Below are 20,410 nucleotides of genomic sequence, written 5' to 3' on the forward strand. Positions count from 1 at the left end.
CATCGCCCAGGCTGTGTTGTGTTTTGATCGCATGCTTCGAATCTTCAGAATCTTTTTGCTCCAAGAACTGGACCTTGATTGGTCACTGTCATCTCGACCTGCTTGGTTTACTTGCGTACGACCTGTTTAACTGTCTCTGGTGCCCCTTCAAATGGGCAATGGATATTTGCTTGGCTTTGCAGACGCCGGCTCAAATGGCCATTAAACTCCTGATGAGTGTTTTAGCAACCTATTTTCAGAATTGTCCCTTGGGCCTCCGGCTTCATTTTCCGTGCCATGAGCCACTCCTTGCCGAGGATATGAATGCATCAGCACATGGATCACTAAACACCAGCTCTAATAACATGGATGCAGCTAGCCCGGCAACTTCCTCAGCATCATCTCAGACCCAGGATCAAGTTGGTTCTCTGGAACTTATTAACTGGGCTGTAAAGCAACTGTTGTCTGTGAAGACTGAGGGGCATATTACCAAGCAATAGCGATAATTATCGCTATTGCTTGGTTAGCGGGAAAGAAATATCGCCGAGCACCGAGGATTTTTACCGCTGAGATACCTTGATATTATCAAGGTTTATCTCAAAAGCGGTAAAAATCCTGCGAAATGCATGAATATCGCAGAAAAATCAGAGATATTCATGCATTATCGTGACAATGCTCTTAGCCATGTTATCCACCTTCCATTGGATAACATGGCTAAGAACAGCTCTGGGCAGGCGTTAGCTTTTGGAGATATTCGCGCTTAGCGAGAATATTTCCAAAAGTTGTTAATAGGAGTTAGAGATTTTAGCGACTGTTTTCAGTCGCTAACATCTTGGCACGCCCACTTTGAATGTCATTAGCGATAATTATCGCTGACATGCAAAGTGGGCCCCTAAATGCCCGCTATCGCCTACAAGCTGTCGCTAACTGGTGTTAGCGACAGCTTGGTAATAGGGCGATAAAATTATCGCCACATTAGCGGGAAAAAATTCCGCTAATGCGGCGATAATGCCGTTGGTAATATTCCCCTGAGTCCGTTATAGATTTGCTAGCCTTTGAATTTACGAGGTAAATCATGGATACCTGCGACACACTATACATTCAGCAACATTTCCAAATTGACATATTACTGATCGATTGTTTTATGAGCTATTATTCTTTAAATATTTTGGTTATTAGTAATACTTTGAATTTGCTTATTTTCCATTTTCTTTCTATTATTTGCTTAGTCGTTGCGTCATTGTTCCGACAAACTAACTAAATGTAATAGCCAGAAATAGCTTTGCGCATGTTACAAAAGAACACACCTGTTTTGTGTTATACATGCATTTTTCAAAAAGGCAGCACATGTTTTGTTATTAAGTTCTTCTGCTGGGATTCACAGGGAACATTTCATACAAGTTGGAAAAACACTGCTCAGATTTATCTTTGGTCGGACGCTAACACATAGACATAAGCGCCGGGTCGCCTCGTTGCTGGGGCAGCTGTTTGCGCTTAATCAAATATAACATAACATAATAGAAAAATCCATCTGCTGTTTTGAGCATGCACATCTTATTTTATAAGCTGGGACTTTTTGTTTTGAAAACAGAGAGGACAGTTTCTGGCAGAACAAGGGTCCTGAGATGAGAGAGAGCACTGCTGCCTGAGATGTGTAACAACAACCTATGTCTGCCAGGTATGGGGACCCCCACTAATCATAGAGATCTATAATATAACACTGTGTTTATATAGTAAGGATAGGCTTAGGCAGTTTGGTCTTTCATAATGACAGGAATCTTCACTGTGTACAGTCTGTTGATTATGATAATCACATTTTTGACCTGGATATGTCTTTTAATTGCAGCACAAATCTACTAAATAGAACACAATTTGTTCAGTTAATATTGTAAGCTTTATTCGTGTCTCTTTTCTGTTTATTGTGGATACATATGAGTGATAGAATGAAAGGTGATGGCCTGCTATGGTGATCCCTGAGAAGGTCGAAAGTGTTGTGTTCTGGGGTGCCAATTTACTTGTTTCTCTGGAAAGGTTAGGAGAGCAAGTAAGGCACTATGAGCTGGTCTGGATTTGGGCCCATAGGTACTGATGTGGTATGGTGACTGAGGGGCATATTATCAAGCCTGTGCGATAAAATTATCGCCGCTTTATCGGCCGAAAACGGCCGATAAAGCGGCGATAATGGGCTTGATAATATGCTCTATGGAATTCCAATCGAAGCCCATGATAAAGCTGCGATAATTTTATCACACAGGCTTGATAATATGCCCCTCAGTTCCTACATACTGGTCTTCTGTTGTCCCAGGCATAGTCCTGTTTCTAGGCAGAATCCCTGCAAGACTGATGACGGTGAGGGTGAAATATCCTAGAAAAGAAGCTAATGTGTGCAGGTGCAGTCAAATCAGACATGTGGTTAAGGCCAAAGGCACTGCTGTTTTTATTAGACAATGACGAGTGGTGGAATGAATCGAATGTCATCGGCGTTAGTTCTAAAGGACAATTGGCAAGGCATGAAGCTGTTCAAGGTAATGTGCCTGAGTCAATCAAAATAGGCAACAACAGTGAACGAGCAATGCTAATGCCACATATGGAAGTCCATCCAATATTTCTTCTTCTAGGGTTGCAGCTAACCCTAGTGTAGCTGCCATGACTAAAAGAACAATTGTACCGCCTGTCACATTCTAAGATTATGTGTTCAACTAATTCTTGATGGAAATGGAAAAAGGCTTAATTTCCTGTTAAACATATTTAACTTTACCATGTTGTGTAATGCTGTCATTTGACCCTTGCATCGTTCCTTCCTTTCCACTCTATCCACCCTTGTGTGTGTGTGTGCGCATGACAAACCCTGAGCAGTGTTTTGGAATGTTGAGGAGTGCGGGTGAATGCGGGGCCATTAAACATTCTGTGAGGTACAAGGCTAATTAAACAAGCATTGTACTTGGCTCCTGCCTCCTCGATACTACAAGTGCTTTACATGAGCATCAGTTACATTAAACAAGGACACATTCATTTTGGTTTTAGGCATGGGGATATCTAAGTGATTTGCCCAGAATCACAGGATTTCAAGCTGATGCCGAAACCCAAACAATAGTAGTGAAGGTTATTTAACAAGTGTTGCAGCACCGTGTTAGTATAATGTAATATAACTGTATCATCAGCCAACTGCAAAATCCTATGGTGATGGCTGTTGATGTTTTTGTTATTTTTTAACTTTATTTATTGATTTTACATATCAAAAAAAGGACAGTAACAGTGCAACATACACCAAGTCGCTTGATGATTGCTTGAGAACATGCAGGTACATACAAAGTATATTTGAAATAAAAGTAATGTCAACAAAAGGCAGGCACAGCATAAACTGAATATACTGTACAATGGGTATTATTCCATATCCCCCTCCAGGTCGACCTTCTTGATACAATACAGTAGTAGTTTCTCTGATTTTCTCCTTGAACTTCTGCAATGTCTTGCTTCAATCATATGTTTGATGACCAATAAACTTTTAAGTTGGAGGCAGATAAAATAGAGGTCAAAACTTAGGTAATCATCCTTAGTCCTGAATCTCTGCTTGCTTGTTCCTGTCTTTTAGCCCACACAGAGACCCTCCTACTATGCTGAAAAAATATTTATGTGACTTGGAGTGCTAATCTTACCATCTGCCCGCATGTCAACAGGACGGTTGGTACATGTTACAGCTCATTGAAGAGCCTAAGGAAATTCTTCATTGCCTCTGCTTTGAAAGGAGAAGGGTGGTGACCCAGGCAGTCTGTGATACTGTTTGCATTACCACAATGCTTGGCTTACCTCAGTATTTTATCTGTCACCTTCAGATTATGCAAAAGGGAGCTGCCATATTTGTTAATTAATTGACCTCAGCATGCTTCTGTTAACTGCATGGGTAGATGAAAGGCGAGTGCATAGCTGAATGAGTAGCAGCAGCAGGAGGGATTGGCTCCAGCTACCACCATGATTGTAGCTGTCTATACACTCACACTCCATGTAGTTACCCATTCATCGATGCATAGGGTCAGCTACTCATCCCAGCAGCTGTCCATGTATCCACACTCCACTTCAAATATTCACTCAATCATCTATCCATATATTCACTCAATCACTCATCTATCCATGCATATACTCTTACACTCATTTTCACACATGCTCATGCAACAATCGACAATACCACATAAACATAATTAGCTTTCCATAAAAAAGCAGACCTGTTGTCTGTATCCCTCTCCAGCATCCCACGCACTACTGCTAGAAATGCAGGTGAGTAGGTCTTTGACTGGAGCATACTATCTCCATCCTCATCCAAACTTAGGCATTTTCTAATTTGCTTACACTGCTGCCAGTGGTCTAGCTACCTGTTGGCTTCCCAGACAGTTGGATCAAGCAGGACCTGTACACTGTAAATCAGATGCATTGTTTCCACTAGCACCAACTTTCTTCTGTCCAAATGAGGAGCCACTGGTACAGAGCCCATAGGGTTGCACTGTCCATTTGATAACCCCATTTTAGGGAACTATCATCAGAAATCATGAACACGGGTGGTAGGGTACCCTCCCTGGACCAAAAACTATGCTTTTCAGAGCTCCAGGACACTTTTCTTTTAGTTTGTTGGCTACAAGTTCTGTGTGCGGGTCATTTAAATTATAGAACTGTTCACTGAGTGTGTCCTTTCTAATATTTTGATTCCCGTTTATACAGTAAATATATTTATATATTTTTAAATATATTTAATTATAGTGCACTCGCAACTCTGGCTGGACATTCACCCTGCTTGATCTCCTTGATCTTTCATTGCTCATCTACATCAACTAGAAGAGTCAATGAGGCTTTGAGAGGCCAACCTTTCCTGCAAACCGAGGTCCTCATTTACAATAGGCCTGCACCACTGAAGCATCACTTTTTTATGATGGCCCGATGGTGCACGCCTCTCAATCTAGGAGGCTACACAAAGCCATCCTGTATGGCTCTGCATGGCCTAGTAGATGTGGAGTAAGGCAAAGAAGTGCAAAGCGCTGCCTTGCCTTAATCTACGTCAAGGAGGCATTCCATTGAACCCCCATTCATTTTGATACAGCCCCAGATTTATGACATCTCTTAAACCAAGGGCTCCCCAGAGTTGGCATAACCAGGAGAAGTGTTTACTTTTTTCCTCGTTTTTTCCTCTTTCAATGTGTGCTGCATCACACATAGAATGAAGAAAACACCTCTCATGATTGTTTTTGTGCAGGAAGGTACCCTTCATGACAACACCAAAAACACCCTGGCACCATGGTACAAGGTTGCCTGCATTGGTGCTTGGCTGCAATTAATGTACCAGAGCTGGCTGAGTGGACAGGAATGCACCATATCTTGTAAATACATTGCATATTTGTCTTTGGAATTGGCATAGAGTAGCACAGCAAAATGGCTTGCAACAATGCCCTTTGTCAATTCTTTGTAAATGAGGCCCTGAGTTACTACTTAGGTCGACAGTATCTCCCGTGCCAACTCCATCCCCTGTTGTTACTGATATCAAGAGCATCACAATTCTCTGAGAAAGAACTGGCTGTTACAAGGGAGTACAAATGTAACTCTGAGAATCCCCTTTATTTTTGTTTAAACCTGTTTTTATTTGTTTTACCTTTTCACTTTTCATGTTTACAAATGCAATCATTAACCAGTGTAAGAGACGACATCACAGAGTTAAATATGTTGTTGAACATACTCCCAATTTTCATTCATACATATCCCTACCTCAGTACCTTTCATATATTTTCTACATTTAACTTCTTCAGTGTAGTGTATGGACGGTTGACAGGTGTGGTGCACAGTGGTGGACAGTGAGGAGCAGCCTTTCGTGGTTGAATTACCCAGGGCTGCCCAAATGTTTTAACAGTAACTTGTCGTTCCTAGTTAACCCTTGGCATATCTGCAGGCGGAAGATAAACGTAATGGGGCACATTAAAAATAACAGGAATAACTTGGCCCAACTATAGCCCAACCCCCCAGTCCGTGGATGTAAAGGTGTCATGCCCACTGGAAACTATTTGTATACTTTGCTGTGTGGAATGCACAAGGTCTGTACCTCATTCTGGATGCGACCCAGCTCACACAGGTCTTCTCCTCCCCCACTGCCAGTACCGCACCACCCATGGGACCTGACTCTGCTATGAACTTACTCTGGAAGTCATTCATTACAGTGTCTAAGTTAGCTGCAATGGGGATTTTGTGGAGGCAGAGAGTTTCTTCTATGTGTAGGATAATACTTTCAGCCTTAGACCCCACCAGTAGTAAGTTTTTCCAGGCTAGTGGAGGAGGAGGTTCAGGAGACTTCTACCACCTCATGATCAAGCATTTAGCCCAAAGTAAACCCAAATCCAGGAAAAAGGAAGTTACTCTCTGTCACTTACTCCTAGGAAAAAGGTGTAATATTTTTCCTCCCCAGGTGTGGGTCAGTGCGCATCCAGTGCAAGAGGATAGTGTGGCTGTATGAGACATGGATCGGGCAGGACCACACCATGTGGAGAAGGCCCACATCTAGCGTGTGGCATCAGTGCGATGGAAGTATCAGTTATTTTAGCTGGGGTGAGATATTCCCTTAGTGCAATATAATATTGACTTAGGCGAAGCCGGGCATTCTAGGGAATCCTATTAGGACTTTCCAATATTGCGGCCCTTCCTTGTCGGTGCTGGGGTGGTTCAGTCTATCTCCCAGTGATGTCTCAGGGGCGAGAGTGACACCGCTGTCTGATAGTGCAACGAGGCAGCAAACCATCTGGTGAGATGCCTATCTGTTCCCATTACATATAGGTACTGAACAGTACGGTGAGCCTGACATTCACCTGTCATATCTTGCCACCAGTGTCCCAAGGCTGCAGTTAAAGAAGTGTGCAAAAGAAATTAACCTGGGTTTAGTGTAAGGTAGTAGGATACCATCACTGCAGAGGTTGCCAAGCTTTTAGAGGCCAGCCTCCCACTACATGGACAGTTCATTGAATGTGGTAACTGTTGGGCCTCGGGTATGCCTAATATGGGCAAAACTGGCACATATGGAATAGTTGTACACATGAGGTATAAGCTTCTGCTGTAGCAACGGTGTGCGACTCCACATAATAGGTAGTCTGGTGGCCGACCTTGGGGGTAGGGGTGAAACAGTTGGAGCTGCACTTGGAGTGACTAGGCTAGTGATTTTGTGCCTGTGTCAGAGAGCTAGATTTGCACTATCTATCTGGCCAGCCACTGAAGCTGGGAAAGCAAGATAGCATTGCTCCATATTTGGAACTGCTTGCCCTCCCTGATCCGTAGACAAATATAACTTAGAGAGCGCTACACAACAACGGGAGCCACCACGGATTAATTCCTTCATGGTACTTTCAAACGCGCAAAAGAAGGTGGGTGCAACATAGTAAGGCAAGGTAGTGAAATAGTTAGGACTCTAGGCAGAACCACCATTTTAAGTAGAGCTGTCTGATAGGGGGAGCATGCACCAGAAAGCCATCTGGGATCTAATAGCTGCCATCACTCTAGCAAGGTTGCCTCCAATCAGATTAGCTGGTTTATGATCCATTCTAATCCCTAGGTATTGGAATGTGTTATATTACCATACCATAGGGACACCACTGAGTGTCAGGGCGGGGTTGCAGCATGATGGTGTGAATGGAAACAAACATGATTTTGTTCCATTCATCCTCAAACCTGGGAGGGCCACAAAATCGCTGAGCATGTGAACTAGTGTAGAGGGGTCCAGCAGGTCTCCGAGATATAGAAGGAATCATCCATGTACAACGATAGGATTGGGGTGTCATCTCCTAGGGGAATGCCCCAGTGCGTACCTACTGCATGAATAGAGGCTGCAAGCAGTTCTATAACTAGGGAGAAAAGGAGAGGGAACAGTGGTCATCCTTGGAATGTACCACAGCATACCGGGATTGGGTCTGATATGTAGGAACTCGTCTTCCTTCTGGCTGTTGGCACACTGTAGAGTTGCCAAATCAGGCAGCTAAACAGGGACCCAATGCCATAGCGAGGTAAGGTGGCAAAAAGAAAATCCCATTACAGAGAATCGAAGGCTCTTACGAAGTCAAGTACAAGACACCCAGAATGAGGCTAGAGAGGTGTTGAGTAGGTGGAAACTAGGTAGAAGCACCAAAGGTTCAGTGAGGTGTTACAAGCAGGGACAAAACCGTTCTTTGGTCCGAGTGAACCAGTGATGGAACTAGTCGAGCCAGTTGATCAGCGAGAAATTTAGCAAATATTTTATAGTATGTGTTGTGCAGGGCTAAGGGGCACCAAGAGCTTAGGACAGTGGGATCTTTATCTGGTTTAGGTAGAGAGATTAGGAGTGCCTCACACCACAACTGACGAAGGGTGGAAACCATGAGAGCGTCAGCATATAAAGTGTGAAGGCAAGGACCCAAAACTGAGACGTATGTTTCATAGTATTCAGCAGGTTGACCATCCGGTATGGGCGTATTACCCAATGGCAGGGTTTTTATGGTCTTGAGAATTCCAATGAGCATGATCAGATCTTGTGGCTCCTCTCGCTGAACAGGGGAGATTTTGGGTAGGTGTGTTGTTCAGAAGAATTTAGTAAGGTGATCCGGGCTGGGCCTGACATTGGGTTTATAGAGTGAGGTATAGTGGCATGCCAATTCAGCATGTATTTCAGGTTGTGTATGCAGAAGGTGTCCTTCTCGAAAGTGCAGTGATAGAATGGGGTACCAGGGATGTTACTGGTGTATCAACCATACACATAGTTGTCCCACGAGGTCCGATGCCGCATGAGTGTGTGTACAGTGTATTTAAAAAAAGCGCATATTATGGCTGTATAATCAACAGTTTGTCAAGATATAAAAATCTACACTCGTCAGGTGATAGTGTCATCTAGCTGTCTGTGAATGTTCCATTTGCTACCTAAGTTATGCCTTCTGATGGCAACCTTAAAGGTGTCCCATTCAATCAGCTTATTGGTGTCCGAGCCAGTGTTAAGGTCGAAGTATTCCGCCGTGCCGTGGCAGTGCCATGGTACTCCATGAATGGTGGGTCCTCCAATGCTGTCGGCTGGAGGAGCCACATGACTATGGCAGGGACTTCCCTTTCCCATTCCATTGTAAGTTATTGCGGGTTGTTGTCCGAATGCGTAGGACCCAGATAGTCAGTCTGACATCCCATAGGCAAGAGTGTGGTTGATCCTACTAAGTGGTCATTCCTTACATGCAATTTATGTGGTCAAAAATGAGCAGATTAGACTCATATGGCAGGGCTGTGACTACACCATATGTCTGTGAGTGCCCAGTGCTGCAGCCAGTTTTTCAATGCATGGGCTTTTGACATGGCAACTGTACGTGGCAAGATCGGTCTAGGGTAGTGTTGAGAATGGAGTCAAAGCCCCCACCTAAAAGCCACAGATTCCCACTTCAGTTAGGCATAAATTGGCACAAATCAGTCATATTCCCATTGACAGCCAGTACACAGCAATGGGACTGCGAATTCCCCCTAGACTGGTGCACAGTTTCAGTTAAATACCTAGGAATCCATATCTATTTCGAGACCGCCCAAAAACTTCTAAGTCTTAATTATGGGCGAGCCGTGAAGACGCTTACGACACAAATAGAGAAATCGCTAAAACTATCACTTATCACTAGCAGGCCGAGTATTTATTCTAAAGATGGAAGTTTTCTTTCTACGGGCTTTCCTAAGGACTCGCTAGACATCCAAACTGTCTCCTCCACAAGCTGGGCATGGAAAAAAAATATGCCAAGATGCTCTTTATTCTTCTGCTCTGCCAATTCCGCTTTGATTCCAATCACGGGAGAACGATTGGTACAGCGCACTCTGGCAAAATTTGAAAAAAATTTCCCTGACGGAGGAAGCCTGTTTCCAATCTGGTAACATTATGGACAGATTCCTCATGGGCCGCATTCGCTCCACCTCACGCTCCACTTTCCAAACTTTTACAGTTGAGCCAACCTCATTCCCCCCCTCACTATGGTTATAGAGAACGCAGATAACATACATTTAATTTCAAAGCTCTATAAGGCATATGCTACATTGAAACCCATAAATGACAGCAAAATCCATAGGGCGTGGGATGTCGATCTGGGATTGACAATTATAGATGAGCAATGGGCTAAATGCTGCTCGGCTACATAAGACGTCTCACTAAATAGTAGGCATAAGCTCTTACACTTTCTGTGCCACATATACTTCACTACAGCATTGGCACACAAGATAGACCTTTCCAAGTCACACAACTGCCGTGAATGCTCCGCTCCTCAGGACGATTTTGCACATCTCGCCTGGACATGCCCAAAACTTCAACACTACAGTGAACGCATACATCATACTCTAGGGCAAATTATCACTCCCACCCCCAGAAATGGCCCTGTTGGGTTATACAGTGGACTCCACCAAGAAGATCAGACTGTTCGCATCTCCAAGTCTACTGCTGGTGAAGCAGAGGTAGCCATCCATTTGGGGCGCAAGTCTGTTACGACTGACAAGAATTGGCTGAATAGTTTGGCCTATTGTAATGTAAACAGTGAAATACATGCAAGCATAATGCCTAGTTTGTCCCGTCTCAAGGACATATGGGGCCCCTACCGGTCATAAATTGAGGCCATACGTCAGGACTCCGACTCCCAGCTGGAACAGTACATAGTACCGGTGGGAGTGGAGTAATGGCACCATTGCAGATCTGCTGTTGCTCCTCCCACTGACTCTCTGGCAAATTTGGAAATGTCTGATGGTGCAGGTAGTATCGTGGGAGAAGTAAGGAAGAGGTCCACGTGCTCTGGGTAGGAACATAATCAAGGCACATTGTCAACATAGGGCAGCAGCATGACAAAGGTAGCACGTCTCAGAATCAGCAAGGGTGGCCTGTTTATAGGTGATAGAGGGTGTTGGCCCAGAGGAGATCTTAGTCACTTTGCTTGTATTCTAATGGACAAAGGGAAAATTCAATGTGAGTGGGCTCTAAATTAGCATACATGCATTCATTGCTGGCAGTTCACATGCAGGCCCACACATCCAGGCACGGATAGGCAAATATAGTCCTGGGAATGGTCAGGGGTAATGTCTGGTGAACATCTGCAGGACAGCAATAAAAGCATCAGGGGGGAGAAGGTTAGGTTAGGCCAAGCGTGCGACACTGCAGACACTATACAGTTCCAATTCACCTAGTCAAGGCCAAACTCAGTGGGGGATGTTGCGCGGTTGGGAGAGAAAGAGGTCCATAACACTCAGCATGCCTAGCCACAATGGCCCGCTAGGGCCAAGCCAGGATGGGCCCCCACAGGTTCGGAGTGAGGGACAGGCAGCTAAGGCCATAGACCGTGCCCTCAAGGATGGGGGTCTGGGTGCGACACCACCCCCAGCACTCAAAAGCAGTGGCCTCGTCGCCATCCAGGCCAGGGTACAGTTCATCAGGCACCACCACAAGGGACCGCCGGAGGGGAATCCACCTAGGCACATGGCACGTCACACTGTTCCTGCCACCCCTCTGCTCAGTCCACCTCATCCTGGGGGGGGGGGGCTAGGTAGCTTCAGTGTCAGCCAGGCGAACAACATCACCCAGTTCAGCCAATGGTGGCACCAACAGGGGTTCTGGCAACTGTCCACAGTGTTGAGCGGCGGGATAATTCAGGGTCAGCAAAATCGTCGGGCAGTGGCGGTGCAGTCTCTAATAGGTGTGCCAGCAGTCCCTCCGCCACTATCTCAGGCCACACACCTTCACTGCGGCCAGATCCCATCCCAACATTGCTCTGACTCCAGGGGGACTAGCAAGGGTGTGGAAGAAAGCTTCGGTAGGGAATACCTTTAGGAGGCAGGTGAGGCAGGTTTAGGCTGCAGATGCATCTGCTGGTGCAGGATTGCTGATGGATAATGAGGCAAGTGTGCGGAACCTCGCTAGAGCGTATCCACCATCTTGGCTAGCTAGCTAGCCATGCCCCTTGTGGGACTCTGAGAATCCCCTTATAATTGAGGAATTCCAGTCCCTGCCAGCAGGTGACGTCTCAGAGTAAAACACCATAGATCAGCAGCATTGCCAGTTACTGGATGAATCAGCATTAACTGGACCATGCTATGAGGTCCCAAGCGTAAAATGCCAGAAATCCCACTTTTGATAAAGTTCATTAATCTCTGTAACTCCATGGCCATGAAAAAAACCTAACAGTGTTAAATATGTAAAAGATACCAGCACCACCACCTACCTAAGGCTTTTTTTTATAATGTTTGAACATTTTTGGATGTTTTTGTAATGTCACTTTTAATGGTTATCATGATTGTAAATCATCCTGATTTATTATCAGGGTTCCAGAAAATATAACTCATCAATGGCCATCATCCTTCTTTGACTTTGTTAACTTTGTGTTTTCTTACTAAATAAATCCTAGTGTTTCTTTCAGGTCTTACAAGAATGGTGTAACTCTTGGGAAAGAATATACAGCCGAGCAGTCCAGCACTGGAGCAAAGGATGGCAAACACCTCCACAGCCACCATGTACTTCCCCCGTGTGCTCAGGTACGCTGGGATGAAGGAGATCCACACACTGACAAACACCAGCATACTGAAGGTGATCAGCTTGGCCTCGTTGAAGCTTCCAGGCAGATTCCTTGAGAGAAAGGCCACAATAAAGCTGACTGTGGCCAGGAGGCCCATGTATCCCAGCATGCAGTAGAAGAAGAAGGTGTCCCCTTCATTACACTGAAGGATTATCTTCTCTTTGTAAGACTTCATGTTCAGTTCAGGGAATGGAGGAGACTTTGCTAGCCATAAAACACAGATTACAATTTGAATCAATGAGCAGAAGAATACTATACAAAATGGTGTTTTTGATCCCAGCCACTTACGTGATGAGCTGCTGGGATGTGTGGCCTTAAAAGCAAGAACAACAAGAATTGTTTTTGCCAGAACTGAGGCCACACTGATGGAAAAAATTACCCCAAATATAGTCTGCCGCAGCATGCATGTGAGCTTCGTAGGGCGGCCAATGAACATGAAGGAGCAGAGGAAGCAGAACAAAAGGGTGACAAGAAGCAGGTAACTGAGCCCACGGTTGTTGGCTTTAACAATGGGAGTGTCTCTGTACTTGTTGAAAAGAGACAGAAGCGAAGCAGTGATCAGGGCCATCGCTGATGCACATACGGCCAGTGTTAGACCCAGGTGGTCATCAACTGTTAGAAATTCAACCTGCTTTTGAACGCATCGATCATGTCTCCTATTGGACCACTGGGATTCAACACATTTAAGGCATTTCACTGCATCTGCAAAAGAAAAAAGATGTTTGCATAAATTCTATTTTCATTTCTTATCACAAAAACGTTTTTTGCTAATAAATGTCCTTTTAGAAAAACTTATTTTGAGGGTTTCGTCTAAAATAATCATTAAACATGCCTGTGAGTAGGCGAGGTACTACAATGGAGAGGCCCATTAAAATCCACAACAACATGTGGACAACATGGGCTTTCTTATGCCCCTAGATCTAGACAGCTGAGTTATTGCCAAGTTCCTAAAACACAAACAGTACATTCTTAATTAAATGAGTGATTGTATTTCAGCACACCTCTTGTCTCATATAGCAAAGAATTTACACCAAGTCTTTTATGATCTTGAGTTAATTGCTTCCTTGCCTAGGTAACCTCATTAAAGCTTGGATCTGGCATGGATATCCTTTAGGGGTAGACAGTGGTGGCAAAATCTGTGCCAAAATCACAGGGATAGCTCCATATTACTTTTTTCTGCTCATTTTTCATATGATAATAGTCTACAATATTTTAGTGTGCACTATTATTGTAAAAAACAATAGAGCACACTTTGCTGGAACAGGACATTTGGTGGCTCTTAGATAAGTAAAATGATTTCAAATGTATTTTGCATGTGTGCTTATTAGTGAAAAAATGTTTATGTGCGAGTGTTCATCTCTGTGATGTGTGTCAATAAGTATAAACAAGTGAGAAGTGTGTATGTGTTAAAGGGAGTGGCAGGGAGTGAATGACATTGTGTAAAATTGCAGCCCAGATTTACTATTTGGCACCAGAAAATGCTCCACCAAAATTACTGTGCTGCCTTACGGCACATGGAGAGAGAGAAATGTCCCATATCTACATCAATATGGAGCATTTTTCTCCCCCCATTTGCTTGAGTACTTTTGGCAATCAGGAGCCTATGCATACACCCTTCTGTCATAGTGCGAGGGTGTGTGTCTTCTCTAAATCATAGGCTTTGTACTGGAAGAGATTCCTTCCAATTCCAAAACTATGTGTTTTGCTTCTCCATTTTGTGTGTGTGCTGTACATTGCAGCACACTTACAAGATTGGGAAAAAAAGAAGAAAAGAAAACATTTCTCCATTTTACACCTGCCTCAGGGAGGCTAAAGTCCTTAGCACTAATTCCTGTCTACCAATGTTTGTAGATAAGGCCCCCTTGCACCAAAGGTCAAGGGTGCCTGCATTGAGGTGCCCCTTCCTGCACAAAAACAATTACAAATCACTAATGGCGATTTGAAACTTCTATGTGTGCTGCATTGTGCAGCGCACATAGAAGTTACAAATCACCATTTTTTAATGATTGTTGATGTGTAGGAATGGACAACTTCCTACACAAAAACAAAAGTTTATGGCGTTTTGCAGTTTCAATGTGTGCTGCACAATTAAGCATTTCTCTTCATTTTGCCATGTTAATATCACGTTTTTCATGGTTTTAATGTTGGCGCTGCCTCCTATTTATGCCACCTAGGCAGCTTCAGAATCAATGGTTGTTGCGGTGGAACGCTAAGTATTGCGGGAAGGGGTGCCTTATTTACAAGGAAATTATTACAGCTTTTTGACGAGGTAAACTTCGAATGAGGACTTACTTGGGCAATATAGTCTCACACAGATAGACATTTAAGCTATATATTGACCAAATGATCACCTGTATTCGTGATTCTTCATCCTCTTCTAATTGGCAGTAAAATTGGACACCTAAAAAACGGTGCCAATATGTGGATCATCAAAGATTGTATTCTGATGACAACGTTAACAATCTTACTGCACACAACGTGATTAATGATTAACAACACATCTTTTTCACAAGATCTTTGCGACTGTGAGCTGCTCTCTGAAGCTGAGGAAGCAGTGAGTGAGGAGGAAGGTTTAACCCACCTGTGCCATTGCTGATCTCTCCCTGGGAGCAGGGGACACAGTCGAAGCAGCACGTGGGCTCCCCCTCTCTAGCAGCCTTCCTGTACCCAGGAGGACAAATCTCACTGCAGACAGAGCGCGGGACCTGGGGAGGGGGAGAAAAGAGTGCGGTGACCGGTCAGAAGCTGAGACCCGAAGATAAGAGAGAGGAAACCTCAAAACATGTAAACTTAAAGTCAAACACCTTGAAAGTATAAATGAAAATACCAGTGAAGGAGAAAGGAGTGATCCTGGTTACTCCACAAAGGACTTGGATGAATTAGACACCAATAAATTAGATATGATCTAAAAAGTGGATTGAATTGCAGCAAAAGGTAAATAAACCCTTGACTAGATTTCGATAAAACAATTGTACTATGGAAAGTTAGATACAGAATAACTTTACAGCATCTAACAAGACAATGTTTCTAAGAGTGCGATCAGTTCCTGTCATGACAATGTTAGTAACCCTGAAACCACGAGTAATATCCAAGAAGACAACGTTGAGATAAGGCCAAGAATGTCACAACCATAAGGAAGGACTGATGATTGTTGATTGTACTAGAAACCTATTTTTGTTTAGAATGGAAAAATCAGGGCATCCTACCGACTACACAAAGCTGCAGCATGAATATCAGCAATTTATTTTTTAGTTTGGATAGGATTGGGGTTAGTTTGCAACTTGCTTCTCAAATGATTAAAGAGTAACCATGAGATTCTAGGGCACACATTCCTAGCATTTCTCTCTTCTGTAAATACTTCAAATGTATTTTCAGCAGGTTGAAAGGTATCTAAAAATTTTGTCTTTAAGAAATTGATTCCTAAATTCTCCAGTGGCAAATATTTCCTCCACAAATTAAGTTTTTCTCTTACCCTCTTGTCCCAGTCCCATCCTGACAATGTAGTCACCCTTTCCCTTTGCATAAACACATATGTATGCAGTTTCAGGGTACGGCAATACTTGCATTTTTTGCAGAAAACTCAGGGGCAGATTTATGAAGGCCTTGCGCCGCCGGTGCGTCACTTTTAACATGGGAAAAAGTGACGCACCGGCGGCGCAGGGCCTTCATAAATCTGCCCCTCAGAGTCATACATTTGAGTAAGCTGGACATTACATTTTCTCAAACAGACTTTTTCCATACGGAAAAAATAGCCATCACTCTTAAAGAGGTCAGTGTACATTTTCTGATTATGGTCTATAGAAGAAAGGACACAACCATGCAGCATCATATTATTATCTTTGCCAAGCTACTATTCCTTCTTGTGAAACCTATTACCTATTGACTGTTTCTTGAACCATAGACAAGGCCTTCTCACCTCTATTGGAGATGCAGCATCAACCAGCACTACCACCACCTACAGCCTCAATGTATGTATGTGTGTATATATTTGTGTTCTCCACTGATATGTGGCATTCTAGAAGTGTTCTATGGCACAGAATCAGCTCAAATGTTACCCCCTTAGCATTACCCCATAGATGGTTCTAACTCAGGTGGGATTGTGTTCCTTCATCTACGAAGAAAGGAATAGTCTTGGGATATTTGTTCATGATAGGTCGATATGCATCAGCAGTCTCCTCATAATGCCATCACTCGGGAGAAGCACCTTTTGTACAATTTGCTTAAGATCCATAGAACTGGTTTGGAAAATGATTGGTTGTTTGTGCCTGGGTGTTTGGATAATTTTTCTTCAATTTCAAATTCAATTGTAAAACTCATCTTTGCCTATAACTGAACTGATTGTGGATGGTTTACCTTTTGAGGAGTACTTTACAGTACTTTACAGTTTGTTAGCAATTCAATGAGGGTCCTGGAGCTTGGGATTGCAGTCCTCATTCAAGGCTAGGGTGTAAATGATGTTGAGCAGGTCATGGAAATTGGAGGCACATATTAGGAGGAAACCTTACATTAGGCATGCAGCCAAGAAAGTTTAAGTCACCAAGGGGGTTAGCAGGCAACATTGAGTTAGCTCATTGACCAGTCAAGGGAGGGCAGATCTAGACCCAAACAGATTTGGCATGTAGTTGATGCAGAGGTGTTACTGAGACTGTCCAGCATCTAGGCTCTTTTGCTTCTGCCTCATCCAGGGTGGTGTGGGTAGCCTGGACTCCATACTCTTTCCATGTGATGTCCTACTTTGGTGCATTGTATGTTTGAGTTTGTAGTAGGCAGGCTGCTGCAAGCGCCTTAAATTTCAATTCATGTGCTGTTAAAGTTTTATATAATCACTTCTTTGCCAACCCAATAGTTAGATGATAGTCTCCTGTTTACACCCCGGAAAAAAGTATCCACGATGGTTAACATCAGAAGGTGGTGTTACTTTTGGAGAAATATCAGTCAGCAATGGGTATCCCTGGGTGTGGAGTCACTATGTTAGGTCTAATGTTAATATGTTTTTCAGCAATTTGATGTGTAGACTTGTTGTGCCTCACTGTAAAATTATGTTGGCCCTGGTGATGTGGAGGATGCTAGCGGCAAAGCCTTTTGGGGATGGATATGTGAGTATGGGTTGAACCAGACAGAGAAATACAGTGTGTTTGAGGTCTGGATTGAAGGAATGACATTGGTGAGGATGAAAATATGGCAGAGATGTGCAGTGTGACTCAGGTACTGAGTATATGTTTAGCTGCTGTGCTGTAATCTTGGCAATGCCAATGAGGCAATATTCATATCTGGTGTTGTGTGCTAATCTATTTGGTGTAAGAGGCCGTACTCATAGTTTAAGTGGTCTCCTTCAAATAACTTTTCACAGGTTACTAAATCAACTTGCCACATTTAGGTCCTCATTTATGAGCCCCCTGGCATGGCCAAAATGTCTCTTTTTGTGATGTTCTATGCCGCAGGAGCCTGCTTAGTATTCTGCCCCAGCTCTACGCTAAATTTTTTAGAATAATACTGCCTCATAAATTTTTTTCCCTTTAACCCGGTTTTCTGCATTAAAAGGGTGTGCAATAGGTGTTGCTGGGGGCATTACGAGCAATATCCATGGCTTTTTGACACCTTACCCAATTTACAATAAATTGTAACTGAGGCAGCGCCCTAAAAGTACGCCTCCTCAAGGGAGGCATTAGGGAGGCACAAGAAGGTGAATTAATGTTATTTCTCCTCATTTTTCCTTTTTCTATGTGTGCTGCATTCTGCATTCTTGTTTTTGTGTAGTAAGGTTTCCCTTACTGCACAAAACTAATTAGGCCAGTGATGCAGATGCCCTCACATCATGGTGCAAAGGTGCTTGCATTGGCGCACAGCAGCCCATTTTGTGCCGGCGCAGAGGAAAAGGACAGGAATCCACTGTTGTCTGATTGTTACAAATTTTCTTGCCCTTTTTTTTGCCAGAGGGCAGCGCAGCATGAAGGCCTGCAGTGCTACCCTATGGCAAAACCTCATGAATGAGTCCCTAGATGTTTTAATATGTCATTCTCCCATTGGAAATAGTTGTAGTTCCACTTGTGTCTCAGAGACGTCTTTCATGCTCAACTATTTCATTGATATTTCTTCACTAATTTGTGTATCCCTAGCACCTTGATCTTTCTTCATTATCTGATATATTCCAGATCCTTTCAAGATTACTACTGTTACATTCCTTACACAATATCTGATGTGGCATTGTATCTTCCTTCATACACTGTAATACTTAACTCGACTATTGTTCCATATTATAAGTTCATGGCTAATGCTGCTAGTTTAGTTATCAATCAAGGCATGTTTATTGGATAACTACTGCTATTAAAAGGTTATGTGTCTGTTACGGCTCTAACTTCCTTTCCTCCCCTTGTCCCCCTCTTATATCCGTCCCCTTCACCCTCTTGTCCCTTCTCAGCTCCCGTCCCCTCTCTGTCTGTCATTTGCATACATTACGTCAATGGCTGTTCTTAGCCATATGACAGTTGAAGGAACGGTTGAAGTGACAGTTGCAGCTGTCATTGATTGAGCTGGTGATCGGGCCCTCCACCCGGTGTGTCGTGTTACTTATAATAAAGAGACATCTTAAAGAAACACCTGGTGTCATCTTTACAAAATTGGCGACGAGGACGGCACGCCGGTGAACCCACCACATAAGAATTTCTAAGAATTCTTCTTGAAGCGCTTTGTGTTTTTTCACACGAAGAATACGAGTTGAGGAAAAGGAGGAGCCTTCGTAATTCCAGCAATATTGAAATTTGAGTGAGTTACTTATGAAGTCCCTTGAACATTAAGCTAATTGAATGTAACCAGGAAAGTACAGTATTAACTTTGGGCGTTCTCGCTATTTGAAATTTGAAGGAAAGTAAGACCCAAGTGGACTGCACTGGAACCTAATTGAGTTCAAGAGGTGAATTTGAGGATATATGAGCGGAGCGGAGGACAAGTGTCATCTGGTTCTGCATTTTTGAAGTTGATGTGAATCGGCGATCTATTAACTTTGGGCGTTCTCGCTATTTGAAATTTGAAGGAAAGTAAGACCCAAGTGGACTGCGCTGGAACCTAATTGAGTTCAGGAGGTGAATTTGAGAATATATGAGCGGAGCGGAGGACAAGTGTTATCTGGTTCTGCATTTTTGAAGTTGATGTGAATCGGCGATCTGACAATTTCCGAGGTGTAAATCTCTTCAGATCCCTGTTGATCTTTAAGCGAGCGAGCGCACTGCCATCTAGTGGCCCTTGTTAATTGTTAAACCTCTCTTAAATCATCAGTTATTGAGGTAAGACTTTTGACAACTGAATTAAATAAATTTGAAACGAAGGAGCGAGAGCATAACAGTGTTAAGAAGACTAAGCGATTCTGTAAAAAAAAGGGTTTAAAAGTTATACAGTGACATTATATTCTGAGTTGCTAACTGGAAGCGTGAACAGGAGCGCTGAAGTTTAATTTGAAGTCTCTTACGCATCGAAATCTAAACCCGTAACTTGCTAGTCAGTGTTTGACACATTTAATGCACTGAAGCCTGACGATCTGTTTGAAGAAGCATACAAAGTAAGCGGCATAAAGTACCGTCTAGTGTCTTTGGATAATCATTTCAGAAGTGAAAAACACTAAGTTGAAAAGAAAACGCATTGACACTTACTTTGCCGCTTAACTGTGTGAGGTAGTACATGAAGGGAGCTTTGTGAGGAAAGTGTTAACTGCGCACCAGCACGTGTGACGTCATCGCGCAGGGCGCCATCTTGAGTACTTGAGTTATTTGGAAAGGAAAAGAAACACGCGCAGAATCTTTAGCGTGCAACGGGCTTTACTGAAAACCAACAGAGGAAGTTACCGAGAATAAAGTCTGTATCCTTTTATGAGTAAACACTTATAA

At 43.4% G+C, this 20,410-nt stretch overlaps 1 protein-coding gene across 1 annotated transcript; it reads right to left on the reverse strand.

The window, feature by feature from the left end:
• Window positions 1-12,312: 12,312 nt before the first annotated feature.
• On the reverse strand, window positions 12,313-20,206 carry LOC144774106 (vomeronasal type-2 receptor 26-like). Its single transcript, XM_078659131.1, has 3 exons — window positions 20,177-20,206; window positions 15,115-15,238; window positions 12,313-13,235 (listed from the first exon to the last, which is right to left on the reverse strand). The coding sequence occupies exons 1-3, from the start codon at window positions 20,204-20,206 to the stop codon at window positions 12,313-12,315; spliced, it is 1,077 nt and encodes a 358-aa protein (XP_078515257.1).
• Window positions 20,207-20,410: the final 204 nt, after the last annotated feature.

The sequence above is a fragment of the Lissotriton helveticus genome, chromosome 8, assembly GCF_964261635.1.
Source record: "Lissotriton helveticus chromosome 8, aLisHel1.1, whole genome shotgun sequence".
NCBI classification, from domain to species: Eukaryota; Metazoa; Chordata; class Amphibia; order Caudata; family Salamandridae; genus Lissotriton; species Lissotriton helveticus.

Excerpts from the sequence above, each read along its gene's own strand:
- LOC144774106 (XM_078659131.1), bottom strand. The coding sequence starts at position 20,206 with ATGTACTACCTCACACAGTTAAGCGGCAAA. Across the intron at positions 15,239-20,176 it reads TCACACAGTTAAGCGGCAAA|GTCCCGCGCTCTGTCTGCAG; the intron begins GTAAGTGTCAAT and ends CCCCCTCCCCAG. Across the intron at positions 13,236-15,114 it reads AGAGATCAGCAATGGCACAG|ATGCAGTGAAATGCCTTAAA; the intron begins GTGGGTTAAACC and ends TTTCTTTTGCAG.